The 12,412-nt window shown below is 35.4% G+C and overlaps 1 protein-coding gene across 2 annotated transcripts; it reads right to left on the minus strand.

The window, feature by feature from the left end:
- Positions 1-386: 386 nt before the first annotated feature.
- Positions 387-3,857, minus strand: LOC123524942 (glucose dehydrogenase [FAD, quinone]-like). 2 transcript variants are annotated; one of them, XM_045303571.2, is made up of 2 exons: positions 3,727-3,857; positions 387-3,482 (listed from the first exon to the last, which is right to left on the minus strand). In XM_045303571.2, the coding sequence occupies exons 1-2, from the start codon at positions 3,750-3,752 to the stop codon at positions 1,646-1,648; spliced, it is 1,863 nt and encodes a 620-aa protein (XP_045159506.2). In that variant the 5' UTR covers positions 3,753-3,857; the 3' UTR covers positions 387-1,645. The 2 variants fall into 2 exon arrangements, with proteins under 2 accessions (XP_045159506.2, XP_045159508.2); XM_045303573.2 differs by having other exon boundaries at positions 3,691-3,843.
- Positions 3,858-12,412: the final 8,555 nt, after the last annotated feature.

The following is a 12,412-nucleotide window of genomic DNA, read 5'->3' on the forward strand; positions in this document are numbered from 1 at the left end:
TGTTTTACATGCAGAATTGCTTAAATCAATAAAGTTCGACACGCTCCGGTTATTTTGCAACAAACACCTAACAAATATATGTATGGAGTCGCAATTTAAAAGACGAATATTTTCATAAAATATTTTTAGAATTAAACAAAAATAAAAAAGTTAAAACTGAAATCTCTACTGGTAACGTTTCATAAAAATCGGCCTATATTTTCTTTAATACTTCATGCAGCGATGGGTTCTACATCAGAATCGTAATATTATGATATGATACGCAAGAATCATACAAAACAAAAACTCTTCTAAGAAGTGCACAATCTTTCGGCTTATAGCCTACACTAGTGGAGCCAGACAAAATATAGGAAGTACGCAAGTTCATATCAGGACAAAGACTCATGCAAGGTTTCACCAATTTATATGAAATACTTCTTGAGCTAGGCGCTTCACAGGGTAAAAATGCATATGTGACTTTTTCAGGGGACATAACTGGGGAAGTAGGGAGCATAGTCAGACGACAAATAGAAGGTGCGCAAGTTTATATCATTATAAAGACTTATGCAAGGTTTCATCAACTTATAAAAAATACTTTATGAACTAGGCGCGTCACAAACTTTTTTCGTACAAACTTGTTGACATAGGATGTTTGCATGATATTCTTAGAAATAACTAAAAATATTGTGCAGAAGGTAGTAAACCGTTGCAACGCTTTGAAATCATGCAAAATATTTACATTCTTCTTGCATTTTTATCCATATCTAACTTTTATTTTCAAACTTTATCATTTTTCAGTGTCAGATATATTTTCTATGCCAAACCTGGTGGAAATGAATTCGAACATGATGAAAAACTTTACCAAAACTGTGAGCTAGTAGCTTCAAATACATGTGGAATTTAGTTAAACAAACTGCCATTTATATTATATCTAAGACAGTGATAAACCCTTCAAACAACCAAAAACGACATCAACAACATAAACAATGGCTATTTATAGATAGATTGTTACATTCATGTAATGTTATACGAATATGTGTTTATCAAATAATGTTTAAGGACCTGACACCTATTGTGCTACTACAAAACATTGAGAAATGACATTATTTACTTCCAATTTAAGCTTGCTATCTAAACGTTTTATTGATTGCACAGTACTTTGTGTATCTGATTAAGTTTAAACCACAATTTGTTTCCACAGTGTAAGATAATAATGCAGCTGTATAATATGAAATATACTGAATAAAAGATTGACTGAATAAAAGAGGTAAAACGAGTCAGCAGATAAGTTATGAAAACACAATACCTCAGGTAGGGCCTTAAATTGTCCACCTGTCTTGTTGTTATATAGCAGCTGTTATACTAGTATACCACGATTCTAATTTATTTGTGCCATTTCGGAAACACTGATTAGCGAAAAGGTCACATCAAACATCGATGCAAACCGAAATACAGAAAAGGCACAAACAAGCCACCATACTTATACTTACCAACGTTATATCATTAGCAAATGTCTACATCGACTACTTTATAAATGTAGGCAGATTACTATAGGTGTTACATAAGAAATGCACAAATATAATGCAATCGTTCAGTGACATGTCCTTAGTCATACTTCATGAAGAAACATATTAGTTTCGCTAACTACGGGTTAATAAGTTATGTCTTAAATTTGTTCAGGTAAATTTTTTCTGATACTTTTCACAGAATCTATTCCACGGATTATATCAGCAGCTTTTTCCGCCACCATAATTACTGGAGCGTTTATGTTTCCCGAGGTAACTGTTGGAAAGATGGACGCATCAACGACCCGCAATCCTCTGATACCTTTAACCTTAAGCTTTGAGTCCACAACCGCAGTCGGGTCATTATCTGCGCCCATTTTGCACGTGCATGAATGATGATAGACAGTCACAGCTAGGTGGCGCACGAAACATTCCCAGTATGCGTCTGATCGGAATTCATGCTGAGAACAAAACGACATCTTCATTTGATTAATATCTGCACCGAGTTCTTTCATAGTTTTCGTTTGTATAAACTTTTCCCACATTCGAATTCCTCCAATGAAATCTTCAACGTCTTTCTCGTCTGTGAGGTACTGGGGATCAAGGAGCGGGTAGTCAAAGGGGTCCGAGCTTTTCAGGCGTAAAGTACCTCTACTCTTTGGATGCGTTACACTTACAATAAAGTTGAATCCTTCGACATTACCGTTCTCTGCCAAGTATTCCTTTGCAACAGTGTCTTTAAAGTTGAAATAGTTCAAATTCTGGGGAAGGAACTTACTGAATATTATAATTTGAATATCTGCACTAGTTTTGCCACGTTTTGATTCATCATTGTAAAAGAACGCCGAGCCATCAGATCCTGCTATTGTTAAAGGTCCAGTGCCGAATAAGGTATATCTCAACCGAGTCCAGAAACCGTTCACAAGATCATCGGACAAGCTGATTGGTTTATTTATCTTACTAAACATGAACGCCATCTGGTGGTCATGCATATTATTTCCGACAGGGACGTCAGCTAAAACAGAGATGTTTAAAGACTGCAGATGGTCTTTTGGTCCAACACCAGAAAGCATAAGGATCTGAGGCGAATTTATTGCACCAGCTGACAGAATAACTTCTTTTCGGGCTACGACGTATTCCTTCCTACCATTGTGAATAAAAAACACTCCTCTTGCAGCTTTGTTCTTTATGTCAACTTTGGTAACAAAAGTTTCAATAGCGATGTCAAGATTCTGTCTTTTTCCCATACGTCCAAGAAACGCTAATCCGGTTGCGTCCCGAACACCTTTCCTGACAGTAACTTGAATCCGGTTGAAGCCCTCTTGGTCTGCGCCATTGTAGTCCGTGATGTTGAACCCAAGTTCTTGTCCAGCTTTCATGTACAGGTCGGACAGATGAGTAACACGCCCACCGGAAACAGCCAGGGGACCACCGGAGTGATGATATTTGGATGACTTCAGTTCATCTATCTGAATGTCCTCAGACTTCAAGAAATAAGGTAATACGTCTTTGTAACTCCACCCTGTACAACCGTTCGCAGCCCATTCATTGTACTCGTAACTACTGCCACGGGTGTACTGCATAGCATTGTATACGCTTGATCCCCCAAGCACGCGTCCTCGAGGCCAAAAAGCTCTGTTTTTGTTCAAGCCTAAGCATGAAACCTTCTGAGGCACCGTGTAATATTCCCAGTCGTGTCTGGTATTTTCAAGTTCAAGCCAGTGTATCGGAATATGGAACAGTGGATTTTCATCGTAAAAACCTCCTGCTTCTAATAATAGAACTCTAGAATTCTTGTCCTCGGAAAGTCTCGAAGCCAGTACGGAACCAGCCGATCCGCCACCAACAATAACATAATCGTATTCGTCATCAACCTTGTCCGACAAAATCTCCCTGTGTTGTTTGTAGGCGAAGTCTCGAACGAAAAAATAGTAATACACAAGAGCAATGCATAACACTGTGATACCCTGCGTGGCGAACGACATTGTCACTCTTTTTCTGAAATAAAGATAGAAAGTATGAAAATTAAAACAAAATCAGCTAACATTTGTAAGTAAAACATTAAGATAGTTATAAGGATGTTTGGTACACACTTAAATCTCTATCCTACATTTTCAACAGCTCACATGCAAGACAAAATTTTCCAGTATCTTTCCTATAAAAAAGGTAAATAAATTTCAATCCTCTTCACAATTAAATAGCATACTATTTAGACGGATAGAGGCTATGAATTAAAATAAACCTCCGTCCTCCCTTTTGATTATACATATAATTTGTTTATCCATTGCTACAGATAAAAAAGAACGATAAAAACGTCACAATTCCATGAACTCAATGTTTTAAGCTAGAGGATATAAACAACGCGCACGTCGGTTAAGAACATTGCTCTGGCGGAGCTGTGCAGGGTGGCTCTGCTGGAGCTGAATTAAAGAATAATGGAGGGCCGTCTCAGAAATTACTGAAAATACAACACGATATAGATTAGAGCTATGAAGATTTGTTTTCACAAAAACTATTTTCAAATGCAAGTGAGATCATGCAGTAATCCGATACAAAACTTAATATTTTAAAGTAAAAAACAAAGACAAATATCAAACAGGGAATGCCACGTACCAAAAACGCAGCCTCCCCAAAACGAAACTCACAGCACGCAGACGTGCACACCACAAACACACACACGTACATACACGCGTACACACCCAAAGCCAACACATGAGGACAAAACGAACAAACAAAGGAGCACCGTGGGGCACCGCCTTGGAACGGTCAGTTGCAAAAATCCCACAGGGGAGCTTAAACCTGTTTATGGTGCGCACCCAACCTCACTCTTACCACCACCATGTTCCAAAGACACGGGACAGTGTAAATCAAAGTAATCCCCTCCAGGTGAATCTCTAACACACGTAATGGAAACAAAAAGGCATGGCATGTAAAACACAAAAATGCTCGTGTATAAATATATAAAAAGCAAACCTTTAGAACCAAAAACGTATGTACTCAATGCCTTTTCAGAAGACAGAGCAACAGGAGAAACACCCTTAAGGGCCCAACGAAACACGCCAGAAGAAGATATCAAAACAGTTCAGTCCTGGTAGGATTAAAAAACTGCTTATCATAGAATCCTCCCCCTCTTCCGTCAGACACAATCAAAGAGGGAAGCGTAGTGTCCAACTGTAAGCGGTATGTCTCAAAACAGTTGGGTCGCAACCTCTTTTAATAAAACGTTTTATAATTTTACCAAATACATTTGGAAAATTACCATGACCCAAGATAAGACTCAATTGTTGAATGAATTTTAGTTACCACGGTTAATGCAGTTATATATATATATATATATATATATATATATATATATATATATATATATATATATATATATATATATATATATATATGTCGGTAGACACTAGACACTTGTTTGTAGGAACCAGGCAAGAGCTGAATGCTGCCCACGGCTGTTCGTTCAAACTATTCGAGAATCTATCACGGCGCTAGTTCGTGCTGAAATGCCAGGTCTTCTGTATCCGCTATAACAGCTGGAAAATACTGTAAAATTATAATTTTAGCTTTCATGCGAAAGTGTGCAAAAGCCTTTTACGAAATATTTGGTGTATTATGCAGGAATATAGAAACAAGAGTGACAGACTGTCACAAAATACGCCCGTCATCGAACTTGGCCTAATTCAAGAGCCATAATCCAAGAGTGCCTGGGGCGAATTTGCTGGTTATCAAACTTGGCCGAGATATTATGCCCACAAACATTGTCAGCAAGTTTGGTGAAGATCGGATAAAAACTGTTCGACTTAGAGAGCGGACAAGGCTAAATTCGCAGATTTCGAGTAATTCAAGGGTCATAATCCAAGAGTGCCTAGGGCGATTAGGATGGTTATCGAACTTGGCTGAGATATTATGCCCACAAACATTATCTGCAAGTTTGTGAAAGATCAGATGAAAACTGTTCCATTCAGAGAGCGGACAAGCTAAATTTGCAGTTTTTCGAGTAATTCAAGGGCCATAATCCAAGAGTGCCAGAGGCGATCTGGCTGGTTATCGAACTTGGCCGAGATACCCACAAGCATTGTCACCAAGTTTGGTGAAGATCGAATGAAAACTGTTTGACTTAGAGGGCGGACAAGGCTAAATTTGCAGATTTCGAGTTATTTAAGGGCCATAACCCAAGAGTGCCTGGTGCAATTTTGCTGGTTATCGAACTTGGCCGAGATTTATGCTCAAAAACATTGTCACCAAGTTTGGTGAAGATCGGATGAAAACTGACTTAGAGAGCGGACATGCTTTTAGACGTCGACCGCCCGCCAAGGGTGTTCACATAGTACGCCCCGCTCTTTCAGAGACAGGCGTATAAAAAAACGCTGCCAAGCAACCTTTCATTGAGACATATACATTATAAATCAGATCCAAACGCCTAGAGTTTCAATATTTCCGTGAATGAGCCATTTAAAAGTGTGTACAAGAAATGTTGAGACAAAGACAGTAATTTCATGACTGTGACAACACTCTCTTTATTGCCGATTTTTCCCGTCAAATAATTGTCGGTGTCATGTTCTTAAATCTGTTTAAAATATTTTGTGCCGCAAAATCGTGACAATGTTGCTCTGGCAATCTCCAGCACCAGTTAAAGAGTTTCTTTGCATTTTCTTAATGGATTATCAATGTTAACAAGCTCGGCTACGTACGCCCCTGCAGACTGATTATAACATGACCCTGACCCAGTAAATCACTAGCGAGCATTCACCTACATGATTATTACAACAGACGACACAGTTTAGGGGAAAGGGTTAGGTACCCTAAACTAAATTATCATTTATCATGATTTTGAATATTTAAACAAGAACGATGTCAACATCGCACTGATAATGCTTGAATACTACATAACGTGAAATAAAGGCAGGAAAATATGCACATGTCCGCTTCAAGATAACGACATATAACAAGTTATTTTTGAAATGATTGAAAACTGCAGATGGAGTTCAGTGCTCGAGGTACTATATTAGTTGTACATGTATTATTGTTAAGTAAACAAAAAAAAAACGAGGCATAACTAAAAAGGTAATCGGATATAAAAATCCACACGATATGCGCATGTCAACTTGATGCTAATGATGTTTATCAAGTGAAGGCTGTAGGAATTGAGCACACAAGGTACAAAATGGTCTCTGATAATGATGTCGTTGTAAATACAGTTATATTAAAAAGGGGACAAAAACTCAAAAAATCGGACATTATTTTTATTATTATTATACCTGAATTTTAATTCGTGAGTTAATCAATTATTCACTAATTCCATGTTTCTAACTACAAAAACAACAAACAAGAAATGTATGATACAGGTTTTAGTATTTACAGCATTCCAATCGGATACAGGTCTAAGTATTTGACAGCATTCCAATGTACAAATCAAAGCGCTGAAAACACTGAAGGACGGTTGTCCTGCAAACAGAACAAAAATGAACATTTGCGTTAAACAAGTAAATCCTTACCAAAAGTCACACTAGAGCTCATTTGAACAATTAGATAAAGACATAAAACATACAAATTTACAAGAATACTTCTTAACAACAAACGTTTTTGTTGTGGTTATACTTTTGCAGTAAAACCGTTGACATATAATCAGCATAACCTTATGCACAAAATGACAATAAAATCTTGGTTTACCATCCGATTAGAAATATGCTGATGGTAACGTATGTATCACAACTTAAGTATAACGAATCAATTCATTTGCGGGCACCAAATTTCGTGTTCAAGATTGCCATCAAATTAAAGCCGACCATTGTAAATCAAAAGCACAAATACTTATTTATTCAATTAATTTATTCAAATTAATTATTTCCTACGAATGTCAAATTAATGATTCGTGTTTTCAAAGGCGGCGTTGATAATCTCGTCCTCTTGTATATTTGTAAGGTGGCAGCCCTTATAACAAGTGCTTTTGGCACTGTATCCATGAATCACACATCAAGCTGTATAAAATGAAATGCACGCAGAAAAAGTGCTTATTCAATTATTCAAAATTAAATGTTACCACAAGTCACCGTGTCCGAACGATTCCTAAAAGAGAAGAACAGATGTTTTATTTAAGTTGAGCACAACCACATTCATGCACCAAACATCACCACAGTCCGACAATTCTGCATATAAAATTTCATTCAGAATTAACAGTTCTATTAAGACTGTATTTACTGTAAAAACTTTTTCAAAATCTATTTTCATTCTTGAAAAAATACTTAAAGATGTATCATGCTTGAACAAAATTGTATGCCCTTTTACTGGAAGATCTTTACTTTAACAGTAAGGTAGCTATTTTATTTGTAAGCTACCAGTTCTAAGGCAGCGATTCGTTTTAAGGTATCGATTTTAATAGAAATCGAAAATAAAGTAATAAAAGGTGGCATACATAATTAGTCAGCACTACAGACACTATCTTTTCGGTTAAACCCGTGCTGGAATAACCAAAGCCTAATCAACAAACTAAGAAACAGAATCTCCAGACTCCGTAAAAAACCTGGTACATTTTCACAAGAAATGTATAATGTCATATTATGACATTATACATTCTTTGTGAAAAAGTAATGGGTTTCTTTCGGAGTCTGGAGAGTCTGTTTCTTAGTTTGTTTTTCTTATTTTCTCGCCTCCCGTTTCTGTTTGCCCAAGAATTTAGCATAGCGGTAATATTTTCACTGTCTGATTCTCTCCTTTTCAAGGAGCGCACTGACTTTAGTGTTCTCACGTTCACGACACACCTTTTGAAATTCAGCCCTCGATGTTACAATAATGTTAACCTGGTGTGCAACTCACCACAAGTCAACAATGAGTGATTATTACTGATATACGCACACATACACCAATAACATATCTATTGATACATACGTTACCGATCACTGTTCTACTGGTGGCACGGGTATGCTGTTTCCATTCATTTTGTTTTCAATAAAATGTCAAACATGTATCTTTATAATGAAAATTCTATGACATACGACCAATTTTGTAAACAAAACCTTATAATAAGAAATATATAGAATTTGCACGAACAAAAAAAGTGTTAAAAACAAAACTTTTCAGCAAATTAAAACGCCCGAGTGTTTTATCTTGGAACCTTAACTTCAAAAAATAGAAGAAGCCTCATGTTGTACAGAATGGAGAGTCAATAAAATATCAAGTATGAAAAGAAACATACGTTACCATACGTAACGTATATATCAATAGTTTGTACAGTGTTTATGGCGTACTCAATATGTATAACAACACAAATTAAATTCAAACAAATCATATAATTGTCTTGTTATCACAAATAGGTTTTACTTTAAGACATATCAAATTTACTTACAATTTATACCGTACGTTATCAGCGGAGCCCGTTGAATATTTTCAGAAAAAGAAAACACGTCTTCGAGGACAAATGTGCGACTTTACATGTGTGAAATATGCACCTTATGACGTAGACGATACAAACTGATGGCATAATTAATTAAAACTGAGTGTCACTTTCATGTTTATGTTATTTTAAATTTGGCTGGTCACGTTTGTATCGATCACGTTTGTATCATTTTGCCATTTCTTATGCCATTTAAATTAAGAAGGACCTCTGCTTCATAATAGATTTATTGAAAATGCATGCTCTGTTTAGGCGTGAAAAAACTACACTTAGTTCAACATGAATTGCTGTGATTTTTAATGTCTTAGAATAAAGGTAACGTTTGTATCATGAAAAGTGGAATCTTTACATAAGGAAAATTTAAGTGAAAAATATATCACTACTAAGTATATCTTGTATCAAATGTTATAACGTGTAGTTGTAACAAAACAAAAATAACCTTTAAAGACATAAAAACGCTATTCTTTGTATGTCAAGCTTATATATTCGTAGTAGAATAGATGCATAACGTAAGTATCCCTTCATCGGCGTCATATCAGTTTTATTGTTTAGGAATCGTAATAACACAAACATATACATTATGAAGCAGTTATTAGTAATTAGTGAATATGTATTCTTTGCATTTACTAAACAATACGTCATTAACTCTAAAAGCGATCGAGCGTTGTTAATTTTTGTATAAAACTTGCGCATGGCGTCAGTAACGTATGTATCGTATGTATCATTTTTAGGATTATGGATCAGATAAATCCAATTGATATAAGGTAACAAGTATAAACACGTGTTCGTTGAAATTCTGTTGTTGTTTTTTAATTTGCTCCTAATGCCTATGTTTAAACGACCACGGTAAGGACCACTCGATTGTTCGTCATTAACGACTTTGGGCGTACAGTAATATTCGCCTCGTCAAAAGATGGATTATTACCGCTGTGTAATTGTCCAACAAAATTCAGTTTTGTACTCAACACTGTTAAATAACCTCATATTATTATGACATTAATTATTCTCTTTACAAAAAAAACAACAACACAAGATTATATTATCTTATTCATGTTTTATGAAATATGCAGTTATCTAGCTGACTTACAGAAGGCCAATCATTCTATTCAAGTGCTCCGACCTATCTGCAATAATGTCCGGAGGGACACCTTTGAAATCTAAGAAGTCGCCATTTGACCCATGATTGTCATGATGTGCAAAATATAAAAAAATATGCAAACACGCAAAATATGTTCGAAGAACTAAAAATTCAACAGTTCATCAGTGCATTACCATGACAATCACTTCGTACGTTACTCTTTGTATATCATGGAAGTTTCGAGTGCGAAACCAAAATCTACAGATTTACAAAATACTGCGCTGTATGACGAATCATGCTTTATTTTTAAAACTTTAAAAGAAGAAATAATTGATATTCTATGCTGAACAAATTAATACTCTCACAGGATTTGACTACTATCGACCTGCTTTGAATTATAGATGTTTACCTTTGATGCTAGAATCGCGTTCAATTTACTCAGGAATGCATGCATTTCTTTTCAAATGGTTTACTAAATTAACGATCAATATTCTAGGGTAATTAAATATGGAAACATCAAGTCAGCGCCGTATTTTGTGATTAAATTTTAGTCTTACTATATTTAAAAAAAAAACAACTGTGTTTAGCAATTAACAACGAAAGTAAAGTAAAGTAACGTACCCGATAAAGCGAGCCTAGACTACTATTATTTCGCTTCGTAGCGTTCTATGCTTATGAAGTATATTCTGAAAACTTGTATCAACTGTCAAACTAAAGTCTTTAAGTGTCGCTTGGCGGTCGTTAAAAATCTCCCCGTACTCGACTCAGTGTTGTTATGTTTTAGGTCTTTTGGGATTACAGAATCCATTTAATGTGTTCTGTATGATAGAATTTTGCTTAAATCCGTGCCAAGATAACAATTGGATTCGTGTCCATCTGTATCAATTTTCTTTAAATTGTACATAGAAAACTGTGGAAAAGATACAATTCCCATGAAAACATTTAGGGTACTCATCAATAACATTATTGTATTGAAAAACAATTTTAAATAATCTGTTCTTGTCAAATCCTTTCCAGATATGCTTTTATACCGCCAATGCAAATATTATACAAGAGGATTTCGACCTGTATTAAATTATTCGCTTGAAACAAAATCTGCTTTACAGCTGCGCATTGAATTTCTGCCTTCAGACTAAAAATTTACAGCATTTTATGCACTATTCCCTACTTTAGGGAAGAGTGTCATTGATTTTTACAAATATATGTCTTTTTATCAGCTTTGTTGTATTGCTTAGGAGATTATTGTCCCTCTTTTATTGCACAATTTCGGGTATACACTGAATTTGAAGACATGCATCAAAATTGAATTTTAAAATCGTCAGGTTCAATCAATGACTGGATAAATATTAACAAACTGAAAATGAACACTTCTAAAAATGAATTTAATATATTACATAGCAGACCCCAATTGAACATATGTTTTACAAATTGCTGTAGATAACATCAAACGTGAATGCACGATTAGATATCTTGGTGCATTTATTGAAACTTTGAACTTTGAACAAAAAGTCCTACAGCCATGTTGAATTACCAATGAATCAAGAACATTCGAAAATATTTTACCAAAGCAGCCACTGAAATTTGAGTTTTGTTTCTAGTTATTACTGCAATGACATATTGTTTGGTATAATAATAGCTGAGAGTGAAGGGAGTAAGATGCGACGTCCTTAACAAGAGGAAATTTGATTGTTCCAAACAAGCATTGTGTGGCTTACAATTATTGTTGCCGGTGAAAGCAAGGACTGAGTTTAAGATACTTTCCTGTCACATTGGCAGATCACCTTTGTATTTAACAGAACTGCTTACAAAGTATGTTCCTAGCAAGCAAGGTTTGAGATTGTCAGAAATCTTCTGAAGGTTTGAGATTGTTCCAGAAAAAAGTCTGAATGTCGTCATGTTGTTCCATACAAAAAGTGCATAGCATTTTCTGCAGATACATTTGAAAAAAATCTTAAGATACTATATATTAGATACTTCGTGGCACTGTTTATTGATAATTGTTTTATATGTGATAACAACAGGTGTTATGTGTAATTTAGTTTTTAATTTTATGTGAGTTTCTATATTTGACCATTAATATTTTATGGTTTGTTTATGTACAACGCCATTGAATATGCCATTGTATAGAAATAGGTGTTTAACCCTTACCCTGCTAATGTTCTATAATGACCTTGTCCATCTTTCAATTTGGACAGTACCATTAACTGTTAAAAGGGGTGCTTACCAAAACGATATTGACTGAATAGCGAACAGTGCAAATTATGATCAGACTGCACGGATGTGAAAAAAACAAAACATTTAGTGGCCTACATATTTGTAGTCAAAATTTCTATGATCAGATTGTTTTATCTATTTAGAGATTCAAAAACCTTTGCTACGATGTACAGGTTTATATACACTCTAAATGCATGTATAATGAAAGATATTTGTTATAAACGAGTAAAGTATCGTGTTCAG

Source organism: Mercenaria mercenaria, chromosome 3 (genome assembly GCF_021730395.1).
Source record: "Mercenaria mercenaria strain notata chromosome 3, MADL_Memer_1, whole genome shotgun sequence".
Taxonomy (NCBI): domain Eukaryota; kingdom Metazoa; phylum Mollusca; class Bivalvia; order Venerida; family Veneridae; genus Mercenaria; species Mercenaria mercenaria.